Source organism: Castor canadensis, chromosome 8 (assembly GCF_047511655.1).
Source record: "Castor canadensis chromosome 8, mCasCan1.hap1v2, whole genome shotgun sequence".
Classification (NCBI taxonomy): Eukaryota; Metazoa; Chordata; class Mammalia; order Rodentia; family Castoridae; genus Castor; species Castor canadensis.
Genome location: NC_133393.1, coordinates 109,489,811 through 109,517,761, shown reverse-complemented (window position 1 = coordinate 109,517,761; position 27,951 = coordinate 109,489,811). Strand labels below are relative to the sequence as shown.

At 39.6% G+C, this 27,951-nt stretch overlaps 1 protein-coding gene, 1 non-coding gene and 1 pseudogene across 2 annotated transcripts; 1 reads left to right on the top strand and 2 right to left on the bottom strand.

The window, feature by feature from the left end:
* Positions 1-15,290: 15,290 nt before the first annotated feature.
* Positions 15,291-19,850, bottom strand: LOC109688756 (lysozyme C, tracheal isozyme-like). Its single transcript, XM_020167289.2, has 4 exons — positions 19,668-19,850; positions 17,829-17,993; positions 16,086-16,161; positions 15,291-15,481 (listed from the first exon to the last, which is right to left on the bottom strand). Exons 1-4 carry the CDS (start codon positions 19,801-19,803, stop codon positions 15,415-15,417), a joined length of 444 nt encoding a protein of 147 aa, XP_020022878.1. The 5' UTR covers positions 19,804-19,850; the 3' UTR covers positions 15,291-15,414.
* Positions 15,588-15,691, top strand: LOC141410669 (small nucleolar RNA U13). Its single transcript, XR_012435491.1, has one exon. It is a non-coding gene; the product is annotated as a small nucleolar RNA U13 (small nucleolar RNA).
* Positions 19,851-21,923: 2,073 nt separating the features above from the next.
* On the bottom strand, positions 21,924-22,355 carry LOC109688762 (oligosaccharyltransferase complex subunit OSTC-like; annotated as a pseudogene).
* Between the last annotated feature and the right edge of the window lie 5,596 nt (positions 22,356-27,951).

The following is a 27,951-nucleotide window of genomic DNA, read 5'->3' as shown; positions in this document are numbered from 1 at the left end:
ATCAATATCCTACATTCAGACACAAGTTGAATAACTTTATTCAATTCAATAAATACATGCTGAATATCTACTAGGTACTGGCTGTTTTCCAGACACTGAGACTCAGCAGCAAAACAAAATGATCAATAATCAGATTGTAGCTGATATGTCTTTCACATTTTCTGATGGCTTTTTTAAAACACATTATCACATTAAGTATTAACTGCTATTCCTGAAAAAATTGATTATATACTATCTTAAGTGTGATGTTTGGAAGGTATACTTGTGCTGTATTTACAGCAGGATAATTCTTGTTACTTTAATTTTAGCTAGAAACATTTTTTGAAGACTGATTTCTACTAATTCCATGAAGATTTGAAAGATTAAATTCTCATTTTAGTCTTTCAAATTTAGGGGTGGGCAACATTTCTATAACAGGCCAATTTATCTGTGAACAAAACAAACTATAGCTTCAAAAAAAGTTGCAGGAGAAACAGGTGCCTACCTCATTTCTGTAAGGTTTTACATAGACTGTCCACTGATGGATTTGCCCATTTTCTCTCTTCTTTCCAAAATATCCTTCACCATTATCATAAACTATTGCCTTAAGGACAGTAACTCCCTAAAAGAAAGATAATTTAAAAGCCAGTCAGTATTGTATCATTACCTAAATAAACAGATTGAGAACTTTGAAAGCTGTTTTAAAAAATCACAGTCTAATAATTTAGAAGACCAAAATCTCAGAAGACCAAAAATCATATGTTCTCCCTCATATGTGGACTTTAGATCTAGGGCAAATGCAGCAATGTGGTTGGACTTGGATCACATGATAAGGGGAGAGCACATTTCGGTGATATAGAAATAGGTAGAAAACCCAAAACATGAAAGCCTTTGCTGTCCCCACTCCAGAGGAACTAATACAGAAACTTTAAAGTGACAGAGGTTATCATGAGAAGGGGATCAGTAACCAGGGTAAAGATCAGTTAGAGATGAATCAACATGGGTCATAACACGTGTACACGAAAGCAATGTTAGGAATATTTCTGTATAGCTATCCTCAACTCAACTAGCAAAAACACTTTTCCTTCCTTATTAGGCTTGTCTCTTTTCTTCAACAAAACTAGTGATAGAGGTAGAACACGACCTGCCTGGAACTGAGTGGGGAAGGGAGGAGAAGGTGAGGGAGTGGGGCAGGGGGAAGAAACAACCCAAATAATGTATGCACATGTGAATTAAAAAAAAAAAAAGAAATCACAGTCTAATAATTTAGTTCAGTTAAAACATGGATTTTTCTCAAATTTATTCAAAAATTCTTATTTTATATTTACACAAGTAACTGAACACCAGATTAATTGTAATATTCCATATTTTAAAAACTTAAATCAGCATGCAAAGCACTTGAGAGTTTTGTTAAAACAAACACAAAAGATCCTTTACTTACAAACCTGAAAGCAAGGTACCCAAAAAAAAAAAAATTGGACCACTTAATGGTAACAATCATATTAACTGGCTTGGTTCAGCACACAACAAAAATCAAAGGCAGTTTGCAAGTGAATTTTAAGTACAGAAAGGGTGAATATTTTATGCTTTCTCACTATGTGTGTTATGGTATAGATGTGAAGTTTCCCACGTGCAGGCTCATGTGCTGAAAGCCTGGTCCCCATCTCGCAGAGCTATTGAAAAGTGACCAGATCATGAGGGTGCTAACCTCATCAACAGAATAATTCACTGATGAGTTCTTAGTTGAATGGCCAATTAGGAAGATGGGGCCTAGTTGGAGGAAGTAAGTCACTGGGAAGGTGGCTTTAAAGGATGTATATCGTCCTTGACTCCTTCTTCTCAGCTTCATGTGAGAATAAACTAAAGTCAGGTCTTTTCTGCAAAGGAGTTACTGTATAATACAACTATCATGTGTAGACGCCAGCTAACCTCCTTGAGTTGCTGCCTGCATGTTTGTGAAACATTGCTTGACCTTGCAAGGTTTCTGTGATTGAACAAAAGGGCTGTTTTTCTCAACTGAATAAGTTCTTGTTAACCACCAGGTGTCTTTATCTCAAACTGCTTGCTGAAGATGATTATTGCCCAAAATTTTCTTGCTCTCCCTGCCCTGAGGTCCCCATGTACTCCCTTTTCAAATTAGCCAATTGCAAAGATTGTGAACCCAAACCTGTCCATCAGGGTAAGGGGAAGACTTGCATTAGAGATAAAAACTGACTGGATTTCTGGCTCAGTGCACTTGCTTACTGGACTCTGTCTGTAGCATGCCCTTCTGCAGAAGTAAAATTTTGCCTTGCTGAGTTTGTGTCTTCATTTCTGATGTGACACTCCTGAACTCCAAGTGTATTTACAAAAATGTGGCATCGAACATAGACCTCTTCACATTGTCCAGGGGGTCACAGGGACCCCCCCTTCCTAGAAGGAGACCCATCTCACTGCCCCACTGCAGTGGCCCCCAGGCTGACAGAAACCTGCGATCCCTGTGGGTGACAATGGACTGAAAAGTTAATCAGCAACACGAGGAAAGGGTCCCCACAGGCAAGCACTGCGGTGACCAGGCAACTCCACGCATGGACCAAGGTAAGAAAATCAAGTACTGCTTTGGTGGTCAGGACATCCCAGAGGCTGTGTATCTGTGACTGAGACGTGTCTCAGACATGAAGTGAGTACAGATTCCAAATTTATAGTTCTGGTAGCCAGAGGGAAGGGAGCTGGAGAAGGAGGAAATGTTTCAGGTCAAGTGCAAGAAACCTCCAATACAGAGGGTTGAGCATTTTTCTGGGGAGACACACAACCAAGATTAAGAGATGGGTAACAAGAACTCACTTCCAAAGAGGAAAACTCCCAAGAGAATAAATGCGTCATCCACCATTCTACCTGATAGCCCTCTAGCCCCAATGTTAGAATCCTGGTCACAGAATTCCAGAACTGAGAGGAAAAAAAGCCAAATATTGTTTTTTTATTGGGACACAAGAATTCATCTTGAGACCTTCTGTATTCTGACCTAAATTTGGCTCTGATGAGGAATGGGTATGTCAGCTACTATATGTAAACCATAACAGTCCAGTCAGTCAGGAGGAGATAGACTATGCCCTCTGCTGGCTTATGGGACCTGTGGCATTGTTCCCACAAACAAAACAAACATTCCCTAAATACTCATAAGTAAATAGGAGAAATGGTATTGTTCTCCTATGAGACAAAGCATCGACAAAGCCATTTACAATAAACTTGTAGATCATTATAGAAACATGTATACATATAAAGCACAAACCTTTTTTGTATCATATGAGCTCTTTAATTTTTTTTGTTGGGTGCTGGAAATAGAACCTAGGCCCTTATACATACTAAGCAGGTACCCTACCACTACCTCTATCCCAGGTCAAATTTCTCACTTAGTGAATTTTGAGGTGGTTAGCACTCACTTTCTAGAAATTCAGACAGACTTTGTCTAGTTTCCCGATGTATCTTTCAAGGCCATGTCTGCTCTTGTGAACAGCGAGTGGATCCTCTGCCATCACTCCTACTATCGTGTCTTACCTTTGCAGGATATGCCACAGGCACCTTTTGCTCCTGGGGTTTTGCCATCATAACACCAGTAATGACTATTGATCTAAATATCCCATAATCGGTGCTCTTGTGTCCTAGATTATAGTGAGTAGCTCATGTGTCATGACTGCTCTCTCATTCGGGCAATTCACACCCTGTAAAGAAATTATTTTTAGTAACAAGCGTCAACACTAAAGGATTTACATTGTATTCCAAAATCAGTTTTATTTAGCTACTACTGTTTTGCTATTGACTTACTTTATAAGATATAAAGATGTAATTAACTTATAAAATATCTTAACGCTTTGTAGTTTCTTTTTGCTGTTTTGAGACAAGGTTGTTATTTCCCATGCTGACGCTGAACACATGTGACTCTCTCATCTCTGCTGCTTGAGTAGCTGAAACTGCACATGTGGACATCATGTCAACTTCGCACCTTAGTTTAAAAGAATCACTTCGTAGAGCAAATGAATTTGTCACACTAGTAAAGAAAGACGTGTTTCTTTTAAATATTAAAATAGCTGCTTCTTTCATTGCATTTACCTTTCTTGTCCTGCTCTCATCCCTCAGGCAACTTTCAGCCTAAATGGAAGATCAACAGTTGACTGAATTTTGTAAATTAACAGCAGATACTTTGCCTGATGGAAAAATGCTTTTCATTAAGAAAAAAAAATTTTTTTCTGAGAAAGAGAAATTTTCTTTAATATATAAAGGGAAATTTGGAAAACAAAAATTGTGGGAGAGGAAAGGCTATACTTGGTTCAACTATTCATCCATTCACCTATTTATTCATTCATTCAAAAATAGTTATTGAGGGGGAAATGCTGATTTCTGTCTAAAAAGTACAGTGAATGCATTGAAAATTAGAGTAAGCTATAATATAACTTTTCTCCTAGAACCACTTTCTTTCTTTCTTTTTCCCTTTCTTCCTCCCTCCCTGTTCTTTCTTTCTTTCTTCCTTCCTTCCTTCCTTCCTTTCTTTCTTTCTTTCTCTTTCTTTCTTTCTTTCTCTTTCTTTCTTTCTTTCTTTCTTTCTTTCTTTCTTTCTTTCTTTCTTTCTGTCTTTCTTTCTTTCTTTCTTTCTTTCTTTCTTTCTTTCTTTCTTTTCTTTCTTCTCAGTAGCAAGGTCTCTCTATATTGCCCAGATAACCTTGAACTACTGGGTTCAAGTGATTCTCCAGTCTCAACTTTTGGAGTGGCTGGGATTGCAGGTGCATGCCATTGTTTACATCTCTCTCATGTCACATCTTGAATAGAGTCAAAGTCAGTGAAAAATAGTCAAGCTACCAGAGGCACATGCACACCCATGTTTATTGCAGCACTATTCACAATAGCCAAGTTATGGAAACAGTCAAGATGCCCCACTACTGATGAATGGATCAAGAAAATGTGGTATCTATACACAATGGAATTTTATGCAGCCATGAAGAAGAACAAAATGTTATCATTTGCTGGTAAATGGATGGAATTGGAGAACATCATTCTGAGTGAGGTTAGCCTGGCCCAAAAGACCAAAAATCTTATGTTCTCCTTCATATGCAGACAGTAGATAAAGGGCAAACACAACAAGGGGATTGAACTTTGATCACAAGATAAAAGCGAGTGCACCCAAGGGAGATATGAGGATAGGTAAGACACCTAAAAAATTAGCTAGCATTTGTTGCCCTCAATGCAGAGAAACTAAAGCAAATACCTTAAAAGCAACTGAGGCCAATAGGAGAAGATGACCAGGAACTAGAGAAAAGGTTAGATCAAGAAGAATTAACCTAGAAGGTAACACACATGCACAGGAAATTAATGTGAGTCAACTCCCTGTATAGCTATCCCTATCTCAACTAGCAAAACCCCTTGCTCCTTCCTATTATTGCTTATACTCTCTCTTCAACAAAATTAGAAATAAGGGCAAAATAGTTTCTGCTGGGTATGGAGGGGGTGGGGGGGTAGAGGGAGGGGGCGGAGTGGGTGGTAAGGGAGGGGGTGGGGGCAGGGGCAAGAAATGACCCAAGCATTGTATGCACATATGAATAATAAAAAAATTAAAATTAAAAAAATAAAAGGAAAGTGAACTAATTCAGCCACCATGGAAATCAGTGACTTAAAATGTTTAAGATGGTATCTGATTTAGGCTTGTCATATTACATCAAAATCTTTCCAAGGTTTGAAGTATTAAAACATTTAACAGAAAAAAAAGAAAAAAGAAAAATAGTCAAGCTAGAGCGAGAAAAATAATAAAACATTTCATGTTGCATCTCAGAGATCCTTATATAAAGTAGGTTCCCACTACTCGATTTTTAAGAGTTCAACATAATTTTTTAAAAATTGTGCTGCTAAAAATCCATGACATGGCAGTGGAATTTAAGAAAATACTATGCTACTCTAGGGCCTCAGACCCCAGTCAAGTCCAAGCAGGTCCAGGCTGAATAAATCCTTGATTCAGCCTACATGGCCATTGAGTCTGAGGCAACTGACCAACCTACTGACACTAGAAATGTACATCAGACCCTGTCTGAATTACAATGGTGTAGAAATTTACCCTCCCGTTTCTTCACAAGGATCTCTGATTCTAAAGGACCAAATTGGTGTTTTAAATCATTATAAATATACAAACCCACTAAGAAATATAAACGCATAGTCGCTCAAAACCCCTTCTGATCATGAAATATAATAAAACATGTTATGTTGGACTTCACAGATCCTTACATAAAAGTGATGAGGAAAGTAAATCCTTCCTGTCCTTTTGTGCTGGGGTTGGCCTGAGACAGCAATCCTTTCAGCCTCTCCCACAATTGGGATGACACATGCGTGCCACCTTGAATGGCTTGTGGATTGAGATGGGAGTCTAACTTTTTGCCCAGGCTGCGCTCAGCTCTGTCTCCTGAGTATCTGGGATTATAGACATGATACCCCATACCTGGCCTGCATTTTTTTTTCTTCTTAGGAAAGGCGCTTAAAAATCCCACATCATTTTGATATGTTACAATGGATAATAATGTATAAATTATTCATAATTTATAATTAATTCAGCTTGTTTCACAAGATAGAGAAAAATGATTAATTATGGTGGGTGCCTTTTATGGGCCTTAAGCCTAGGAAACAGAATTTGACCTTGGATGTCTCAGACATTGGACTGTTCTCCAAAACTGAAATCAACCTTAAGAGACAAAGATTTGCCAAGATTTTGATAGTTAAAGAATAATAATAGACCTCTGTTGAAAGTGGTAGGTTGGGCGCACAAATCTACCTCTGCTCCTTTCTAACTATCATTAAAATATCAAGAAAAGAAATTTTAACACCCATAAGCCAAGCTTGACATTGTGGTCCAAACTTTAGCTTTAGCTACATGGGAGGCTGAGATGGGAAGGGACAACTGAGTCCAGTAGTTTAAGGCCAGAGCAGCCAACATAGTGAGACATCGTCTCAAAAAATAAATACATAAAAACAAGAGGAGAAGGAGAGGAAGGTATAAGTCACCAAAGGCAATGGAAAACCAGAAGAGAAAACAGATTAGAAACACCAAGGAAACCAGTGTCCTAGCTACTCTGCAGTCATTGATTGGGAGGATTTTGGTTTAAGGCCAGCCTGGGCAAAAGTTTGAGATCCCGTATCAACCAAAGGCTGGGTATGGTACTACACACCTCTTATTCCAGCTACATGTGGAATATATTTATGTATCAGGATCACAGTCCAGGCTGGCTAAGGCATAAAATGAGATCTTATATCAAAAATAACCAACACAAAAAAAGTCTGGGGTCATGGGTCAAGTGGTGCCTGTCTAGCAAGTGAGAGGTCCTCAATTCAACCCACAGTACCACCACCAAAAAAACATATACACCAAGAAAATTTTGTGATTCACAGTGGTTGAGTATTAATTTAGGAAAGCTCACACCCAAGACCCTGCAGAAGGAAAAATCAATGAAAAGCAAGCTGGTTGTTGCCTTACAACCTAGAAAATACTAGTTAACCCAGCACACAGCACTGGATGACAGTCTATGAACAGGAAGATAGCTGGAAGTCTGTAGGTGGAGTGGTTAAGCTCCTAGATCTTCTCCCACAGACCTGGACACTAGGTTGTTGCACCTTCTCAATGAGGAAGAATGATAGGATGATCACTTTTAGAAGAGGATGAGCCTGCTGGACTTGAGAGTCGAGGCACAGCTAAAGGGCTGGGATGTAGATCTGTGGTAGAGTACCTTTCGAGCATGCACAAAGCCCTGAGTTTGATCCTTAGGACTGAAGAAAAAGAAAAGTCACAACAAAAGGCAGGGTTATAATGCCATCTTGCAAGTGGAGATGAAGGCAAAGTCTGCATTTTGTAAGCTACTTGCACTGCTTTCACTTTGCCCCACCGAGCTCCTTGACTTCTGCCTGCCACTATCACCACCAAGGCAGGATCTGTTAGAAATCTTCTGGGGTACTGTCTGAACCAGGAGAAAAGGCCTACAGATGTTAATATTTGGGCCCTACAATGAAATGGCCAGTTTTGTTCTTGTATGATGCACCAGGCTCACAGATTTTCCACTCAGCAACTAAGTGCTTAGACTTATATGTAATCAGCCAGAGATCATCAGGTACTTCACAAAAGTCACTAATGTGAAAGAGAGATCAAAACAAATATTTACAGAAGACAAACTGGGAGGAAACAGAGGCAACACAATATAAAACATGAATTATATGACTATCTCAGAGGCATAAAATATCACAGCAAGGGAGCAAGAAAAGATGATGTAGTAAAGAAAACACTCAGAGAAAAACAAAGGAGCCCATGGTGTTTACAGTGGTAACAAATTTGTGTGTGTGTGTGTGTGTGTGTGTGTGGTTATGGGGTTTGAACTCAGGGCCTCACACTTGCTAGGCAGGTGCTCTACCACTTGAGTCACTCCACCAGCCCTGGTAACATAGCTGACAGAAGAGTTAAGAGATGCCCTGCCTCCCACTCCTACAGGTGACCCAGGACAATCAAAGAGTCCTCTTGGAGGGCTTCTAGCTGAGGTGAAACTGAGCACTCCTTATAGACCTATAGAGTCAACAAGCACAGAAAAGGAGCCTCCTGCCTTATTGACCACATCAACTTGGGCAATGACCATCTATGAACGCCTCAGCTCTGACCGTGAGACTGCATTCCCTAAGGTCTGCCCAGTTTTCTGACTGTGTAGTTTCTTGACACTTGGAAGCTTCTGAACATGGAATTGGCTAAAAAGTTTTTAAAAGACCATCATTGTCTTACCACACAGGGGCAAATAGAACTTAGAGACAAATTTTGTGGGATTAGGAAAAAAAAGAAAAGTGATGTTTCTTATATCTATTCATGGCACAGCAAATATACCTACTAGGCAAACTGATGGGGACATGATAGCTCTGACTATCAGATTGGGGATTAGCAAGTGTGATAGTAAATGGGAGTCCAGGGGATTATACTGTTTTCTTGAAAAAGCTTCTTGGATTACTTCATTCAGATTCCTTTTAACCCTAGTGCCTATGCTAGGTGTTTACTTTTCATGACTCAGATGACAGGGACTGTACCCTCTGTCTTCATAATCTTCTTTCACTATACTTTACGTCACCACTATGTTTCTTTTGTTGTTTTCATAAAATTATTCTCCATTTGTTTTAGATAATTGAAATCTTCCTGGGTCAGTTTAGGAGGATGTGAAAGACCGTATGAACAAAATCACTTCAGAAAGTCAATGGAAATAAACTGGTTACAAAAAAATGAAAGCCTTTCCATGCATTTTGTCTTGGGGTAACAATAGTCACTTGCCAGTGGAGTCAAGCTACTTCCTTGTAGCTTAAGTTGGGGCAGCTGCCCTGCACTCATTGCTCAGCAGTGCTGCCCTGGTGGGTTTGGCTGAGGACTGCAGGGGACCTTGGCTCATCCCTATGTGGCAGCATGGCTGCTGGAAAAAAACACAGAGGGAGTGGAGGTGGCACAGCTCCATCAGGCTCTCCAGAGAAGACCAGCTGCTGAAGGTTAAGGTGAAGTCTTTCCTTTCTCTGCTAGTAGATTTACCCTCCATTGAGCTGTGCAGCAGACTGTGCCCCAGGCCCAGCACCTGGAACAGCTGCTCCCTGCCTGGGTCAGGGTGGCTTCTTGTGGGAACATCCTTGCCTCAGTAACGTGCTAGACCCCAATCCAAACGTGATATTATGGTGACCCCTGATGTGTATGGGTTTTGGGAAACAGAGTTTGGGTTTGCCAAATGCAGACCAATCTCTCTCTCTCTCTCTCTCTCTCTCTCTCTCTCTCTCTCTCTCTCTCTCTCTCTCTCTCTCCTTCTCTTCTCCTCCTCCTTCTTTTTGAGGTGGAGTCTTGCTGGCCTTGAACTCCCAGTCATCCAACCATACTGCCTCTGCCTCCCCAGTGCTAGAATTGTAGGCCTACGCACCACGTCAGGACTACCTGCACGTTTTCTAGCGTTCAATACCCTTGCAATGTAAGCTCCTGCTCATTGCATGGTCAATAAAACAATGCCCCCTCCTGGGTGTTCTCACACCATCCAGACTCCAGAAGCCGTCTAAGGTTACATGGTGCTGTGGTCTTGCTGTTGTCTTCTCAGTCAGGTAACTGGTTAATACTGAGATGAAACAATATCATTCAGCATAGCCAGAGCCCTGGGTAAAGGAATTATTTCTGCCATAGTGCCAGTACCACAGTGTGCTGTAGTTTCTAGCAAGAATCACAGGTTAGTGTGTTGGAAACATGTTGCTTGATGACTTAGCTTAAGAAATTACCAAGTAGGTGGCTGCTGTGTATATTTTACCTGCAGCCTCACAGGAGAATTCACTGCTCTGCTGCTTGCTGTACGCACTCTCCCTGTGACTTCACTGCTGCTCTGTTCTTAGTCCCTGTGCTCTGCCCCATGCACTCTGCCTGTCAGAGCTTAATTCTATAAATCTCCCTTGGCTCCATCTGAATGAAATATTCTGGCTTGTTTACTCTAATACAATTTGCAGGACAGCTCCATGCATTCACTTGGTTGTCTCTTTCCTTCTTGTTCTAAGCAAGAAGGTCCTCTTATTTGTCTGTCTCTCATGGCACCTAGCCCTGATCTTGGTACACGATAGGCCTCTAGTGATAACCAGCTCTTGGAGTGGCCACATGGCTGAATTGGAGATGACAGGAGACTTAATGTCTATGTGGTCAGATTCTATAACCTTGGGTCTTTCTTTAATCATTAGAGCACTAATCCCTCAAGAAAAAAATCTCAGTGTTTCATTATCCCTGTATTTATTCACTTACCAAAAAGCTGAGCCCTCACTAGGCCTCTCTGTGTTATGTTCAGGGAATTCTACAGTAACAGAGCAAGCTTTCAAGGAAGAGTAGTAAGGGAGGAAAGTGAGTCCCACTTAAGATTTTAAAAACTATGAGCCAGAAAGACACTGTAGGGGTTTGAGGGCACCGATCAGTGTTGTGTGTGGACAGAGGAAGCAATGAGAACAGAGGCAGGGAGCAGAGGGAGGGGCCACAGCTGGAGGAATCACCAAAAATAGTCTTAAAGGTAAAACATTTCTGTAGAAGTGATAAAAGTTAAGACACTTTGAGAGGTATGCTTAAACTTAAAAAAAAATTTTTTTGTGAACGGCATCTTGGCTTTTAAAATCTTAAGTTCCGATTAGCACTCTTCTTAGAGCAGTTGTCTTTGCCATGAGCCACCCTCCCATGATCCTAGTGAGAAATAATGCTTTGACACAGTTTACCTCACAGCTACTCTCTGCTGGGCCATCCCTGTGCGAGGACCTCAGGTTGTATGGAACCAGGCAGGTATCATTGTTGCCCTCATGGAGTTTCTAGAAATTAGTCTTGGTGATTGAAAACACCTTTAGCGCAGTGAATTTATAGCAAGGGAGCACAGTGTTTATGGGAGAAATTTACACAGCTGAGAAACTGGAGTAGGAGGTTCCAGCTGAAAAAGATGAGTTGTGTTGGCTAAATGAAGAGGTGGGAAATTGGGAGCAGAGTGGGGCCTAAAAAACATGTGCAGTGCCCAGAGGCAGGAGCCATAGTAGGCTGATGGACACACTGATGCTAGTTCAGGTGATGCAGAGGTTAGACTGGGAGTGAGGAAACTTGATGGCTGAAAAGATGGATGGGTATTGATTTTATTTTCCAAGAGGGCACATCTTAGCCCATTGACATCCACAGAACAACTCTTGACATGCAGCTTGTCTTCTTGTCCTACTTCAAACCCCACAGAAGAAAGAAAAGTCTGTCTGATGATGTAAGGCTAAAACTCCCAAATCCTACAGACAAGGGAGAGGAAGTTGATGAAAAATCCAGTCTCCAGTACTTAATGGTAAATAATCCAGTTTTCACAAAAATTCTTTTCTATTCCCTGGAATGAACCCCCCCAACACACACCAAAAAATCTTAATACTCTTAGGGCCGCCACTCATTCTTGGGTCTGACTGCTTTCCTGTTTCCTGAACATATTTTCACTCTGCTTCTCATTAATAAACCTGCTCCCTCTAGGTCTCCTCTGTGTCCATCCTTGAGTTCTCTACAAGACCAAGAACCTCATGTCCCCAGACCAGGTGACATTGGCCTGTCTTGTGAAAAGCAGCAGGACCAGACCTAGGTTCTTAATCCCCAAAGACAGCAGGATTTAGAACTTAATTCTGAAGGTAGTGGGAATCTTCATGAGTATTAAACTGGAGAGTAGCAGAATCCAAATCTTTTATCCAAAAATGTCACTGTAGATTATACTGAGGGAGAGATGCCAGAAAGCATAAATAATCCAGGTGGCGGTTGATCCTGGGGTATGGAGAGAGCTGAGAGGGACCAGGAGGTACCCAAGAGGTTGAATACTGAGAACTTCATGGTTATCCAGACTATTTGAAGGAAAGGGAAAGACCAAAGGAAATACACTAGCTCTCTTCCTTTGAATGTGCACAATATACTAGTCGCTTAATAAACCTTATAGTTATTTTTTACAGGATGTCTTTGGGAGGTTCAACTAAGTACTTGCACTTGTTACCACTTGCATTCTCCCACTTATGCCACACTATCAGCCCTTTGTGATTGGTTATTATTTTTGAGATAGGGTCTCACTTTATGCAGGCCTACGATCCTCCTATCTGTGAGGAACAGATGATCACTGGGATTGCACCACGGAGTCATTGGAGTAGTGACAGGCGTGCACTACCGTGCTCAGTCGATGAGTGACATGGGGTACTGTGAACCTTTTTTCTGGGCTGGTGTCAAACAATGGTCCTCCTGTCTCTGCCTTTCAACTGTCTAAGGCTGTGGACTCGAGCCACCACATCTAGCCTAAACTGTATAACTTTTATGAGGGTCTTATGGGTATTATTTTCATTTTATAGATGAATTATATAGTTACATGATTCCCATATGTTAGAGTCACTTTCCCAATAAAAATAGCTAGTAAGTGGAAGAATTAGGACTTGAATTCAAAACAGTTGAATACTTATTTCTTTATCATAATAGAGATTGAGCCCAGGAACTTCTGTGTGGTAGGGAAGAGCTGCACCAGTGACCTACATTCCCAGCACATTTCAATATTTTTAAAGGAGAAAAAACTCTCTCCTTTGTAAGTTATGCATTGTGGAAAGAGATCAATCCCCCGTGGGGATACATTTCAAGAACCACAGTGCAGGTGTGAAACTGCAGATCATAAAGAACTCTATGTTTTTCACTTCACATATACATACATTCCCATAATAAAGTTATTTTATAAATAAGCCATATTAAGAGAAAACAATAACCTGTAATAACACAGAACAACACAATATAAGTAAGATGAGATACTTGTATAAGTGTACTTGGATACTGCCAAAGTGAATTTGATAACTGAGTTGACCAATAAGTAACTAATGAGAGGGTAGTATACACAGTGTAGATACATGGGAAAAGCAATGATTCACGTTCTAGGCAGGACAGTGGGAGATTTCATCATACAATTTAGCATGGCATGAAAGATAAATTGTATGAATTATTTACCTCTGGTACTTCCCACTTAATACTTTCAGATTGCTTTGACCATAGATAACCTATATCATGGAGAGTGAACTCCTGGATAATGGGATATTATAAATAATAAGTAAAATGTATAGGGACACTCATATTTAGAAATGAAATAACAGAAAGAACCAGCCAGCAGGATTGACAAGGAGTACTGGGAAAGACAGGATTAAGTGCAGGATAAGTAAAGTTTCTAGATGCACGAAGGGGTTCACGTTGTCAAATGCTGCTGAGAGAGCAAGAAAGAGCAGAGAACAGATGATCACTGGGATTGCACCACGGAGTCATTGGAGCAGTTCTAGGAAAGAAGTATTAGCTGGGTGAGCACAGAAAAGAGTGGGATGTGAGGAGATGGACATGGATGAGTACAGACATCTTGTTCTGCAAGTCTTGCTGTGAAGGAACAGATGTAAAGTTGTGGTGGGAGGGTTGTGCAGCCAACAGTGTTGTTCTTCATATGGGAGGCTCCTGGGGAGTTTGGACCATGATGGAGGACATGCAGGAAAGATGGAGAAACTCAGCCTAGCTTGGAGCAGCAAGAGAGCAGGACTGTGAGTCTATATGGAGACACTGCCTATGATGGAGCAAAGACCTTTCACCCCAGAAATGAGGTGGGTGGATGGAGCTCCCCTAGGAGAGGTGTGACTATTGCTTTGGTGACGTGGAGGGGATGATGTTGTATAGAGTTGCTCCTTTTCTTTCAGTGTAATAGTTGACAAGATTATTTGCTGAGAGCAGAGGAGGGCAGAGGAAGACGGGCAGAGTGGGACCAAACATGTTTTTGGAGAATTGAAGAGAGCAGCGAACAAGTAAAACAGTCATAGTCACTGGAGGGTGGGGATACCAGCACAGGATCACAGAGAAGGGACTAGATGGGCAGCCCTACCTGAAGGCCCATCTGAGATCTGCGGCTATGAATTGAAATGAGCTTGTCTGTACATGAGTGGACTTTTGTCCAGTAATATCTAGATGTTTATGTACATGTAATGATACAGAAGATATTAAGAATCTGACATTTTTTGAAACTTATATAGTTCTTTCTTCAAAGACACTAGATGGGTCTAAATGAAGACAGACAAGGTATGCATGCAAATCCCTTCATGATAACATTGTCCCTTTCTTTTTATAATATGATAACACTACACTCCTCTGGATAATTACTAATGGAAACTCCTCTGTCTCAGATTTTGTTGAAATTCGTGAATCTATGTTAACAAAATTAAGGAAAATCAAGAGTTCATTACTGTTCCTTAATGCCTTCATGATCTGGGAGATGCAGGTAAGCATTCTTTCAAGGGTTAAAGCCAATTCATAAACAAATTCTGAACTTATTTTTTAAATTCCATGAAAGCAACAAATACTTAAACCAAAGGACATATACTTAATGCAAATAAAGTCCGTAAATCAGGACATTTCCATTTTTAGGCTTGTTACATTGTGCTTCTTTTAAACTTGATCTTGCCCAAAACATTGGTTATTTTTGCTGTTTGTGGAAGTGACTGAATGGATGAAGGCGTCTATACCTACACATCTGGTATTTTGCTAAGCTCGATTTGTGTTAAAAGAAACTTTTGTTATATTTCCAACTAATATTAGGGAGTACTCATGTGATTCATGATTAAGTCTGGGTTTTTCCTTATAAAGAGTGGTATTTGAGATGTATTTGCCAATCAAGGTTTCAGGTACATTTTCACAGCATTAGATCCACGAGCAACCTGAAAAATGTAGACTTAATATCATCTGATAATGAAAGCATCAGTGAACATCAGGCTCTGAGAAGGAAGGACGCATCTTCTTTCTACTTATATAAATTGCTTTATTGAAGGGGACACAATGGCAGTGTGACCTTTCACTTAACTGCAACTCCCATAATGGGAAAAAGGTGCAGCATGAGCTGAAGAAGGGAAATTCTGCAGTTACACTCCACATCCGCGAACGTACTGAGAGAGATCTTTGTTTAGACAATGCTTTTTCCACGCCACCCTAGAGAGAAGTGAAACACACAGAGAAGAGGGTTAAAAATTCTTCACTGAAGTACTTTCTCACAACCGTTGAGGAAACAGAATATTTTAGCAATGATAAATTACAGGTCTTTTTATTTAAATCACAATGTGGTGACTGGGTATTCACGCCATTGTGTGACACGTGCCTCCCTCACCCTCGTTAGGATGCCAGCGCGTTACCCTTCTGATGTGAAAAACCATACAGGCTTAGCCAGTCCCCAGTGTTGCTGTTTACTAAATGAAGAGATGTACTTTGCTTCTCCCCAAAGCCCTCAGGACAGCACAGAAGGCTGAACATAATACTGACTTAGAGATATTGCACATTTACTTAGTCTGCAAACAATTTGAAGATAGACAAGCAGTACAGTGTGGAGCATCTTCAAAACTGTGGAGATACCCTCAAGTAAGCAAAGGAGTAAAAGAGTAAGATTCTGATCAGCTACAGTAGATTGTTTCTGCAAGCATGGAGTAGTACATTGTTTTGTAGAAGCCCTGCAGTTTTCAGTTCTCACAGTGGTGCTTTGGTCTGTGAAAGCCTGCTCCCCCACATAGATCAACAGTAGGGTCAACAGGGTGAAACCTACCATGCGTTAATTCCTTGTGTACTAACGACCTTCTTTGCACACTCTACGGATTTAGTGATGTCATCTTTCAACAAATCTGAAAAAGAGGAGTGAAGATTGCAAATGATTTTCATAGAACTTTCATCATTAGTTTAGATTTACCCAGTTTTACTGAGTTAGGCTCGGAAAGAAGACTGAGAATTTATTTCCCAACAGTGCACATGCTGGTATTTGTGGGAGGAAATTTCTCTTTGCTCCTCCCAATTTGACACGATATAAATCGGTCTTTTTCTCTTTTACTGAAGACATCAGAACTTTGGAATTATTAACTAATATGATGGGCGGTCTTCTTTGTACCCAACATTGAAAAGATTGCCTACTAATGCTTCCATTGAAAATGTACCCTAAGGAAACTTAAGAAAAGCACCCAAACATGTATGCAAAAAGCTCTTCATAGTGATCCACAGAAGGGAGAAATGGAAACAAACTGAGTATTTAACAGTAGGTCCTGAATCAGTCAATTCAATCATAGAATATTCATATAGTGGAATTCTGTTCACCCTTCAAAATGATAATGCAGATTTGTTTGGTGATATGGAAATAATTTCTTATGATAAGAAGCAAATTTTTTAAAAGTATATATAATAAAAATAAAATATTATAAACACATTGTTTATATTTTTTATGGGTACATAAATACATGATATAACTTTACATTTAACTACAAGATTGTTATCATTTTATAGAATGTTTACCAATTTTTTAGGGGTGATCAGGGTTTTGAAATCAGGAATTGCCCTTGGTAGGTAAGCTTTCAACTACTTGAGCCAAATTCTCAGCCCTCTAAATTTACCGATTGTTATATACATCAGGGAAGTATGACTGGGGTGCTAATTTTCTTATTTGTATTTTCTAAATGTGTTCAATGGTCAAGGATAATTATTTAATAAGAATATTTTAAAAATAAACTATACTTAAAAAAATTCCTAAAAGTACTCTTTCTCTTGGGATTATTTCGGTGGTAGTGGGAATTGAACTAGGGTCTTGGCTTGCAAGGCTAGCCCTCTATAATTTGAGCCATTCCCCTAACCCCTCTGGTGGGAATTTTAACATTTAAAAATTTAACAATACCATGTTGGACTAAAGACTCCAAATGTTATTTCCATTTTCATATGAGTTCTGGGGCATAATTCTCTCATGCCTTAAGCATGTAATAAATCCCACATTCTGTATCTTATAAGAAAAGATTTTTATCTTAAATACATGAATCTAAAAAGTAATGTTAGGTGTGCCAATGTTTATCTAGGAACCATACTTTTTGGAGATGCAATCTAAATAATTTAGAATTAAAATATCATAATGTTTCTAATTCACCATAAAATCTCCCAGACAAAAAAGGTATGTATATTGGTCTGAAAGTGTGGCTAAAATAGTAGAATGCCTGCGTAGCAAGTGGAGGCCCTGAGTTCAAACCTCAGTACCACCAAAAATGTTTGTACGTCTATATAGAGAAAAGGCAACTATTCCAAAATGTCAGTAAGTGTTAAAAATGACAGGTATATGGTTCTTTTTTTTACAGCATGATCTAATTTTCTATACATTTAGAACATTTCATTATAAAAGATAAAATAAGAACAGACCACAAAACCAAGTTGAGATGGATTTCCTCTACATTGCTAGTGAATCTTTCATATATAGCAGATCTCTACTCTTTAAAGAATAACCAGATGGTTCCTAGCCAAAACCCCTACTATCATGTCTTACCTTTGCAGGACACACCACAGGCATTTTTTGCTCCTGGGGTTTTGCCATCATTACACCAGTAGCGGCTATTGATCTGAAATATCCCATAATCGGTGCTTTTGTCTCTAGGATTGTAGTTTGTAGCTCCTGTGTTATAACTGCTCTCCCATTTGGCAATACACATCCCTAAAAATAAATTATTTTTAGTAATAAACACCAACACTAAATGATTTATACTGTATTCCAATCAGTTCTATTTTACTACTGACTTACTTTATAAGTACAAAGATATATTTAACTTGTAAAATATCTTAACACTTTAGTTTTTTGTTTATTTTGACATAGGATTGCTGTTTCCTACACTGGCATCAGACTCCTGGACTCAAGTGATCCCTCCACCTCTGCCTCTTCAGTAGCTGAAACCACCCATGTGGACCTATTTCTATCTCACACCTATTAAAGAGCTCCTGAGAGAATCCATTTGTAGAGCAAATCAATTTGTCATACTAATGAAACAATATAAAGCACTTTGGAAAATATTAAAATAGCTGGTGATTCCTTTGAATGTTGCTTGATCCCTCAGGCAACATTAAGCCTAGAATGGAAAATCAAGTTGTTGAGAGGACGTTGTAACTTCACAACACATACACAGGCTGATGAAAAAAATACTTTTCATGGGGAAAATAAAAAGGTATTTATTTTTTATTTTTTTGGGAAAGAGAAAATTTCTCCTAATACATAAAGGTGAATTTGGAAAAAAAATATAGACTAGGAATATAGAATAGGTTATACTGGGATCACCCACCCATCCAATCATCTCTACACTCATTCATGCAAAAATAGTTATAGATTTCAATCTAAAAAGAACAGTGATTATGATGAGTAATATATGGAATAAGGTACAAAGTAACCTAGTCTCATGAGACATTTTTTTCTTTTTTTTTTGAAAAGGGACACACTATGTTGTGTAATTGGCCTTGAACTCCTGGACTCACGATCCTTTAGCCTCAACCTTCAGAGTAGCTGGAACTACAGGTATGTACCATAGCCCCTTGAACTGTTTCAAAGAAAATGAAACAAAACTAGTCAAGGTACAGTGTTCAAATTACAAAACATTTCGTGATGAATATCAGAGATCCTTATATACGGAGAGACAGGATGAATATAGGTTCCTACCAATAATTTCTATGAGTTCAACAAAATTTTTCAAAATCTTGCTGTTGAAAACCCCATGGCATGGCATCAGAATTTAAGAAAAATGCTGTGTGACCCAAGGCTTTCGGAACCCACGTTGCAATCAGGCCCTGCAATGTTCTTTTACTCATCATACATAGGCCTTAAGTCTGAGACAACTGGCCAGCCTAGAGGCACTAGAAATGTACATCAGGTCCTGTTTAACCTAAAATTTCATTGAATCTCCCCATCTCAGGCCCTCATTCCTTCGGAAGGTATCTCTGATCCTATAGGACCAAATGATGTATTTGTTAATCAGCATAATCACCATGATCATCACTGTTATTATTTGCAGTGGGTGGACTGAACCAAGACCCTTCACATGCTAGGCAAGTGCTCTACCACTGAGATGCATCCCCGCCCTTGGTTTCTGGAGACCAGTCTTGGTATGTCTCCCATGCTCTGGCTCGTTTCCAACTTTCAGTCTTCCTGCTGCCATCTCCTCAGTGCAAGAACAGGAGTCTACCACCATGTCTGTACAAACTGATGTTTTTAGACACAATACATACACAAACCCACAAAAACATACATTTATTTAGACACGCAAAGCTCCTTCTGCCCATTCATTCCCTCCTAGTCTCTGCTCCATACCTGGCTATCTGCAGTTAGAAAGTAGAGTATACTTACACTGTGACAGTTTAATGCCTTTGTAGCCATCCATTCCCTTGCTTTTTAGAGTTCTGGCCAACTCACACGGTTTATACTGCTTGCCTTGGACACTGACAGAGAGGAGGAGAAGCCCCAGAAGAAGGAGAGCCTTCATGTTGACTGGGAAGACCAACCACTAAGCTGCCTAGCGTAAGCTGGTCCCAGTATTTAAGCATCTTTAAACTTCCTTCTTCCTCCAGCCTTTGGGAACTCCACCTTTTGTGCTGTATGCAAAGCAGGAAATATTTACTGATCCGTCCCCATTTTTTATGCATGAGGAGAGATATTCTGATGTCCTAAGAAAGTATTGTATAGGGAAATGTTGTTGAAAAACTTGGCTCTGTAGCACTGTTTCCAAAGCATGAAATTTCTTCTGTTTTAAAGTCACCTTGTGTAACTGCAATGAAAAAAGTAATAACAATTTGTACTGCTTAAATCAACTGTGACTTTTGAGCAATTGTCATGTTTATTAAATTTTTTTGTTACATTCACTAATTTGTATTGCTCTTTTTCAAATATAATTATTTATACATATGCTTTTCCTTAAAATGGATTTAGCACATGTACCTGTCCTTTAAATGGTATATAACATGACAGCATGTGGCTCAGCTAGTTTCCTTTTTTGTTTTTTTCTTTAATGTTCTGGGATCTCTCTTTTTTTTTAAATTCATTTATTCACATGTGCATACATTGTTTGGGTCATTTCTTCCCCATGACCCCACCCCCACCCTCTCCTCCCTCAGCTAGTTTTCTATGTAGGCTTTTTTGTTAATGTCACTGTAATTATTGTATTATTATAAATCAGTGTTTCACTACTATAAATAAGGCTGTTGTAAACAAAGTTCCTAAATCGTTTCCCACAATGCCTTGTTCCTGTTTCCCTGTTAGAACACAAAGGTCATTATAAACTTACTGGGGTTTGGATTTAGCCCAGTGAAGCCCTTAAACCTAACACTGTAAACAACAACAAAAACTAAAAACCCACAACTAAACCTACCCAAAACCCCAAATATGTTCACCTAAATTCTAGCTTAAAAATAATCATCTCAAGAAGCTGTGTATTTTTTAAAAACAGTATTACAGAACTCAAAAGACCTCTGCCCTGGATTTGACTATGAGGACAGAGCCACATAAACATCATCACTTGGTAACCACCCTTGTTTTCTACCATTGGCAGTACCAGCTTTGGCTCTAACTTACGGTTGAATCCAGTTCAAAAACTGAGAATAATCCCACCTTTTCAGACTTCACCTCATGTGGATTCTTTAATAATCAATACTGAGACAGATTTTCCTACCCAAACATACAGAACCAGGTAAAACATTAAACATTTAGTCTTTTGTCCACTTGGTGTTCAAGTGCAATCTGTGCATTTGTTTCCTTAAGAAAGGAGCTTTAAGGATCTTGGATTTTTTGTTGTATTACTATGCACAATGATTTTTAATTATTCATAATTCATAAAATTAAGCTTACAAAATAGAGAAAAATATTGTGCATATTAGAAGCTTCTGGATTAAAAAAACATGAATTTGACAAAGGATCAGACTTTTGACTATTCCCCAAACTGAATCTGTCTTGAAAGACAAAGATTTTCCACAATTTATGGCACTTTACAGGAGGTGCTATGGAAAGGATCTCTGTTAAAGGGGGTGGGTTGGGCACACAGTTATGTTTCAGATATCTTCAAAATCTCATTAAATATCAACAAAACAAATTCGATATTAGTTAAACTATTCATTTCTGCCACACTCACACATCTTATAGTCAGGGAAGTCTTAAAAACATAAGGCACTATCACATATATTGTGTAAAACAAAGCACAGTCAGGAAAACTGGTCAACTGCCTGAGTTCTAGTGGCACTTCGTGGTTTCACACTGTTTTTTGAAAATCAGAGATAAAAATTGATAAAGGGGTTGTAAAAATTAATTATTGTATCATACTTTCTGAATTACAGTTTATTGGTATTACAGTTTCAGAATTGACATACATTTTCTTTACAAAACAAAAAACTAAGGAGAAAAAATGCCATTAACATCATTGTTAACAGAACAGTAGAGCAGGAAAAAAATACCATGATAAACCTTTCTCTGATAACAGGATTATTTCAGTCCAAGTTTTAATATCCCAGGAAGGGATATTATTTTTACAATGCTCTTCATAGAGTATTGGTAAGCCTTTAAGACTTCATTAGTAGGACATATCCTGTTTCCCTTGATTTCTTCTCAAAAGGCACTCTATGCCATTAGAGAGCCCAACAGCATCATTCTCATGAATACCCTAGCCATGGAAAAACTCAATAGGACACACAGAAATCCAATGACTAGAGAAATTTCTGAGTTTTGGAATATTTTCTGCATTGACGCATCCAGTATTATGCGCCCTAAATGTCACATTGTAAGCAGGAAGTTAGATATGAGTCCTTCCATAATATCTTCTCCATTTACTCTGTAGGTCAAAAAAGCTACTGGCTGCTGAGGCCCTCCTTGTTCATCAGTCATAGAGTCAACACTTGGACGTTCAACAATAACATCTACATCATTCATCCTGTGATGAGGAAGAAAGTGTATTAAAGCGTACACTGTCAAGGCCAAAGGCATGTGCACCCAGGGCGGCTTTCTCAGCTTCAATTGGGACATTATGACCTGGACATGGTACAAAGTCTCCATGTTGGTGGTCACAGGAAAGAGAAGTTTTAAAATACATGGCCAACCCAGGTATCTGATCCATGCCTATAGCCCCTGGTAATTGGGAGGCTCATGTGGGAGGATTACTTGAGCCCATGGGCTTAAAACAGGCCTGGATAAAATATCCAAACCCAATCTTGAAAAAAACCAAGACCAAAGTAAGAGCCAACAAGGGCAATAGAAAAATAAGATTACAACAGATGAGAAACATCAATAAAATTTTGTAACCAACAGGGGATGACTGGGAATTTTGCATGATTGGGAAAGCTGACACATGAGTAACAAGAAAATGGGAAGTCCATGAAGCGAGCTGGTTCTGGCCCTACAGCCTAGAAAACAGCACTGGTTGGCAGTTCTATAAACAAGACTTGCTGGAAGTCTGGATGGGAGTGGTTAAACTCCCAGATCTTCTCTCCTAGTCAAGGAAACTAGGTTGCTTCCCCTTCTCACCCCAGAACAATGATGGGAAAATCATTCTTAGCAGAGGATGAGCCACAGACTCTGGACTTGAGAGTCAAGGCACAGCTAAGGGCTGGGGACGTAGCTCAGTGGTAGTGTGATTGGACTGCATCCTCAAGCCCCTGGGTTAAATGTCAGCTCCAGGAGAAAAAAGAAAATTCACAGCTAAGGGCAGGGTTATAGTGTCATAATGTAAACAAGGAGAAGTAAAAGTCTGCATTCTTAGCCCTAAGCCAGATCCCTAGCTTTCTAATCGCACCTTTTGAGCTCCTTGATTTTGACTGACAAATTGATCTCCCACACAGGAGCTTGGAGGATTCTCCTCTGGGGTAAGTGTGTGAATCCTGGGAAAGAACGCACTGATGCAAATATTTGGGCCCTATAATGAAATGGCCAGTTTTGCTCAATTACCTGTGGGATAATCCACCAGGCTCACAGATTTCTATTCAGCTCCTCAGTGCTTCCGTCTCATATAAAATCAACTGAAGAGCAGCAGATACTGGACAAAAGATAGTACTAATGTGAAAGACACAGCAAAATAAACATTTACAGAAGAGGAACTCAGAGAAAGTAGAGCTAACTGAAAAACTAAAAAAAATACACTCCTGGTATTTATAAATAAAACTACATTGAGACATTTAATGGAAGAGTTAAGAGACACTTTGTATCCTGCTATTACAGAAAAACTGGTCCCCTGGCCTCACTGCCAATTTATATTCATAAATAAGGAGAGCAGGCTTTTGAGGAAAAAGAAATAGGTTGTTTGTCAGATGAGGAGGAACACAGGGAGAGCTGACCTCTTAAAACCGTGTTGTCCCCCCTTCTGAGAGAAAATGTCTGCTTTCTAAATGGGAGTTCAAAGGCTCAGCTTGACTGCACGACCAGCTGCATGGTCACCATGGCCGCTCATCTTGGTTCTGCACATGTCTGGCACCACATATCTGAAGCTGAAGGTCTTGGCTGACTGGTTAACTGCTCTGCTGTCAGAGAGAGGTAAGGGGTAAAGACTGCCTGGTTTAACTGAAGAGAAAAGGGAGTTAACCTTTGATCTCCAGCATGTAGACAGAGAGAAAAAATGTCAGCACCGTAAACCGGTCAGCATGCAGGCTGGCTACACCAAAAGCTTTTCCCTTTTGTAGTCCTGCTTACATTTTGCCACCATCCATTCGTTCCTTCCATTTCTATGGAAAATGGGTGTTACAATCATCTGTTTTCCTGCCTTTAGTTAATTTGTTGATTTGTGGGCTCAGTAAGGAGACAGTGCTCAGCAAAAGCAGTTTTAAGCCCCTGCCACACCACTCGTATATGTGCCCACGACGGTGGCAGTAGTCCTCTTGGATGCCATGTAGCTTCCAGGGAAACTGAGCATTCATTGCCCTACCTTGGCAGTCAACAAGCCCAGAAAAGGAGGCTTTGCCTTTGAATGACCACGTCAGCTTGGGCAGTGACTGCTGTGTGAACATCACACGTGTGACCATGATGGACTGGAGCTCTTAAGTCTCCCCAGGTTTTCTCACTGTGCACTTTGGAGACTCCTGGAAGCCCCAGGACAGGAATAACTGCCTCACCACTCAGGGGCAAGGGGAGCGTAAGAGTCCAATTTTGCTTGCTAGAGAAAAATAAAGCAGAGTGATGTTCCTTGTGTCTCATTGTGCTGTTGCACATTTATACCCCAGTACACAATTTGACCTAGACTTGTGTGTTCTGATTAGGAGAATGGCAATGAGGAACTGAAATGTTACTTGGGAGTCTTAGGCATTAAACTGTTTCCCTGAAATTAGACTTTCCTTGTATGACTCAGATCCTCATTAAGACGAGAGGTATGCTAGGTGTTTTGGTTTCCAGTGATTCACACTATGGGGACAGACTTTTCTGTCTTCATAATCCTGTTTGACAGTTGATGTCACCATTATGCTTTTAGTTGGCATTGCTGCAATCCTGTTTTCCATATTACTGTTGAATCACTTGAGGCAGTAACTGAAAAACATGAAACACACATGAGAAAATAACATTGACTCAGAGATAAACTGATGCAGGGAAATCAAAATTTGTGATAACAAAAGAAAGTCTTGCCATGCATTTTGTCTTAGATTGACAACAGTCACTTAACCAGTGCAGTTGAGCTGCTTCCTTGTACAGGAGTACATTAAGACTGAGGTTGGGTCAGGTGCACTGCACTCATTGGTTATAAGTGCTGCTCTGATGGTTTTCGCTGAGGGCTACAAGGGATCCCTGTTCATGTCTGTGTGGTGGCATGGCTTCTGGAGAAGATGCAGAGGGTTTGGAGGTGGGACAGCCTCATCAGGCTCTCTAGAGAAGATGAGATGCTGAAGGTTAAGGGGAAGTCATTCCTTTCTCTGCTAGTAGTTCCATTAGCTGTGCAAATAGTCTGTGACACAGGACCAGCAATTAATTGCAGCAGCTGCTTCCTGCCTGGGTCACAGTGGCTTCCTGTGGGAACATCCCTGCATCAGCAGTGTGCTTGACCCCAATGAACACGTTGCATTTTGGTGACCCCTAAGGTAGATGGGTTTTGGAAAATGGTACATAGTTTAGGTTGCCAAATGCAGAACAGTGTATGTTTTCTTCAGGATTAATGATCATTTTCTATCTTTTGTTTTTATTTATCCATTCACTCATTCAACTATTTTCATTCATCTAGAGACACGGCCTTATTTATTTATTTATATTCATTCATTTAGAGATAGGTTCTCCTTATGTAGCCTAGGCTTGTCCCGAACCCCCAATCATATGGCCTCTGCTTCCTAAGTCCTTAGATTGCAGGTCTAAACCCTCATGCCCAACACTTTTTGCTGTTTTTTTTAGTGGTGAATATCTTTGTAATTTAAGTTCCCTTGGACTGAAAAACACATGAAACAAGCCCAGGTCTTCTTATCCCATGTAGACCTCCCTCAGAAGTCATCCAAGGTTAACTTGTGCTGTGGTCTTGCTATTGGTGCCTTCTTAGTCAAGTAACTGGTTATTATCCAGAGCAAACAATATCATTCAACATATGCCAGAGTACTGGGTAAAGGAATTACTTCTACCACAAAATACTATAATGTGCTGTAGTCTCTGGTAAGAACCACAGGTTAGAGTGTTAAAAACATGTTGCTTGATCACTTACCTTAAGAAATTGCAAAGTGGGAGCCCATTGTGTATTTCACCATGCTGGAGAATTCACTGCTCCTGGTGCTTGCTGTACTCTCACTCCCTGTGCCTTCACTGCTGCTCTGCCCTCTATCCTTATACTCTGCCCCATCCACTTTGCCCGGGGAAGCCTCTTAATTCTATAAAGTTCCTCTTAGTGCCATCAGATTGAAATATTCTTTCTTATTTATTCAAACAGAATTTTCATGACACCTCCATTGCATTCATTTGTTTGCCCCTTTCCATCTTCTTCTAGGATTAGAAGGCCCTCTTACTTGTCTGTTTCTCATGGCACCTAGCCATGATCTTGGTATATTGTAGGCCTGTAGCCAACATCATAGTAAATGGGGAAAAACTGAAAACATTTCCTCTAAAGTCAGGAATGAGACAACAGTGTACACTCTCTCCACTCCTATTCAACACAGTCTTTAAATTCCTAGCCAGAGCAATAAGGCAGGAAGAAGAAATAAAAGGAATACAAACTGGACAGGAAGTAGTCAAACTATCCCTGTTTGCAGATGACATGATCTTATACCTAAACAACAGCAACAAAAAAGCTCTAGACACCATAAACATATTCAGCAAAGTAGTGGGATACAAAATCAATTTACAAAAACCAGTAGCCCCTCTGTACACTGGGATTACACTTTAATACCTTGGCTTTGTCTACTGTTATATTGTAAAGATTTCTTCTGAGGCAGATTTTCATAAGCTTCTTTGGCGATACTTCATGCATTCTACAAATACTTGAGTGACTACCAATATTGTTGTGTCAGATGCTAATTAACAATTGTATGTAAAATAGGGTCTTAGCCTTGGGCACTGGGCATCATCTAGATAAGGTGTGCAATTAGAGGTTTTTAGTATATTCATAGAGCTGTACAACCAGCACCCTACTCGGTTTCAGAACACTTTATCGAACAAGAAGAAACCCCATACCTATTAGCACTCACTTCCAAATGCCCTCCTACCCACAACCACTGGCAACCACTAATCTCTTTTTCTGTGTCTATCGATTTGTCTGTTCTGGACGTTCCTTCTAAATGGTATCATACAAAATGTGGCATTTTCTGTCTGTCTTCTTTCACTCAGCATAACGCCCACAACCCTCACCCACTTTAATTCCTTTCATTGCTTAATAATATCCCAGTGCATGGATGTACATTTCATTTATCCATTCATCACAGAGACATTTGGGCTGTAACTATTTTTTGGTAATTATGAATCAATATCCTACATTCAGGCACAAGTTGAATAACTTTATTCAATTCAATAAATACATGCTGAATATCTACTAGGTACTGGCTGTTTTCCAGACACTGAGACTCAGCAGCAAAACAAAATTGCCAATAATTAGATTGTAGCAGATATATGTCTTTCACATTCTCTGATGGCTTTTCTTTTTTTTTTTTTTTCATTTTATCACATTAAGTATTAACTGCTATTCCTGAAATATCTGATTACGTACTATTTTAAGTGTAATGTTTGGAAGGTGTACCAGTACTGTATTTATAGCAGGATAACTGTTACCTTAATTTTAATTAGAAAACATTTTTTGAAGACTGATTTCTACTAATTCCATGAAGATTTGAAAGATTAAATTCTCATTTTAGTTTTTCAAATGGGGTGGGCAACATTTCTATAACAGGCCAATTTATCTGTGAACAAAACAAACTATAGCTTCAAAAAAAAAGGTGCAGTAGAAACAGGTGCCTACCTCATTTCTGTAAGGTTTTACATAGACTGTCCACTGATGGAAAAAAAGACTTCTCTCTTTTTTCCAAAATATTGAGCAACATTACCATAAACCAACTACTGGTTTAGCGATAGTAACTCCCTCAAAGAAAGATAATTTAAAAGCCATTAAGTGTTGTATCATTACCTAAATAAAAGTAGAACTTTGAAAGCTGTTTTAAGAAATGGCCGTGTAACAATTTACTTCAGTTAAAACACGGGTTTTTATTTCATA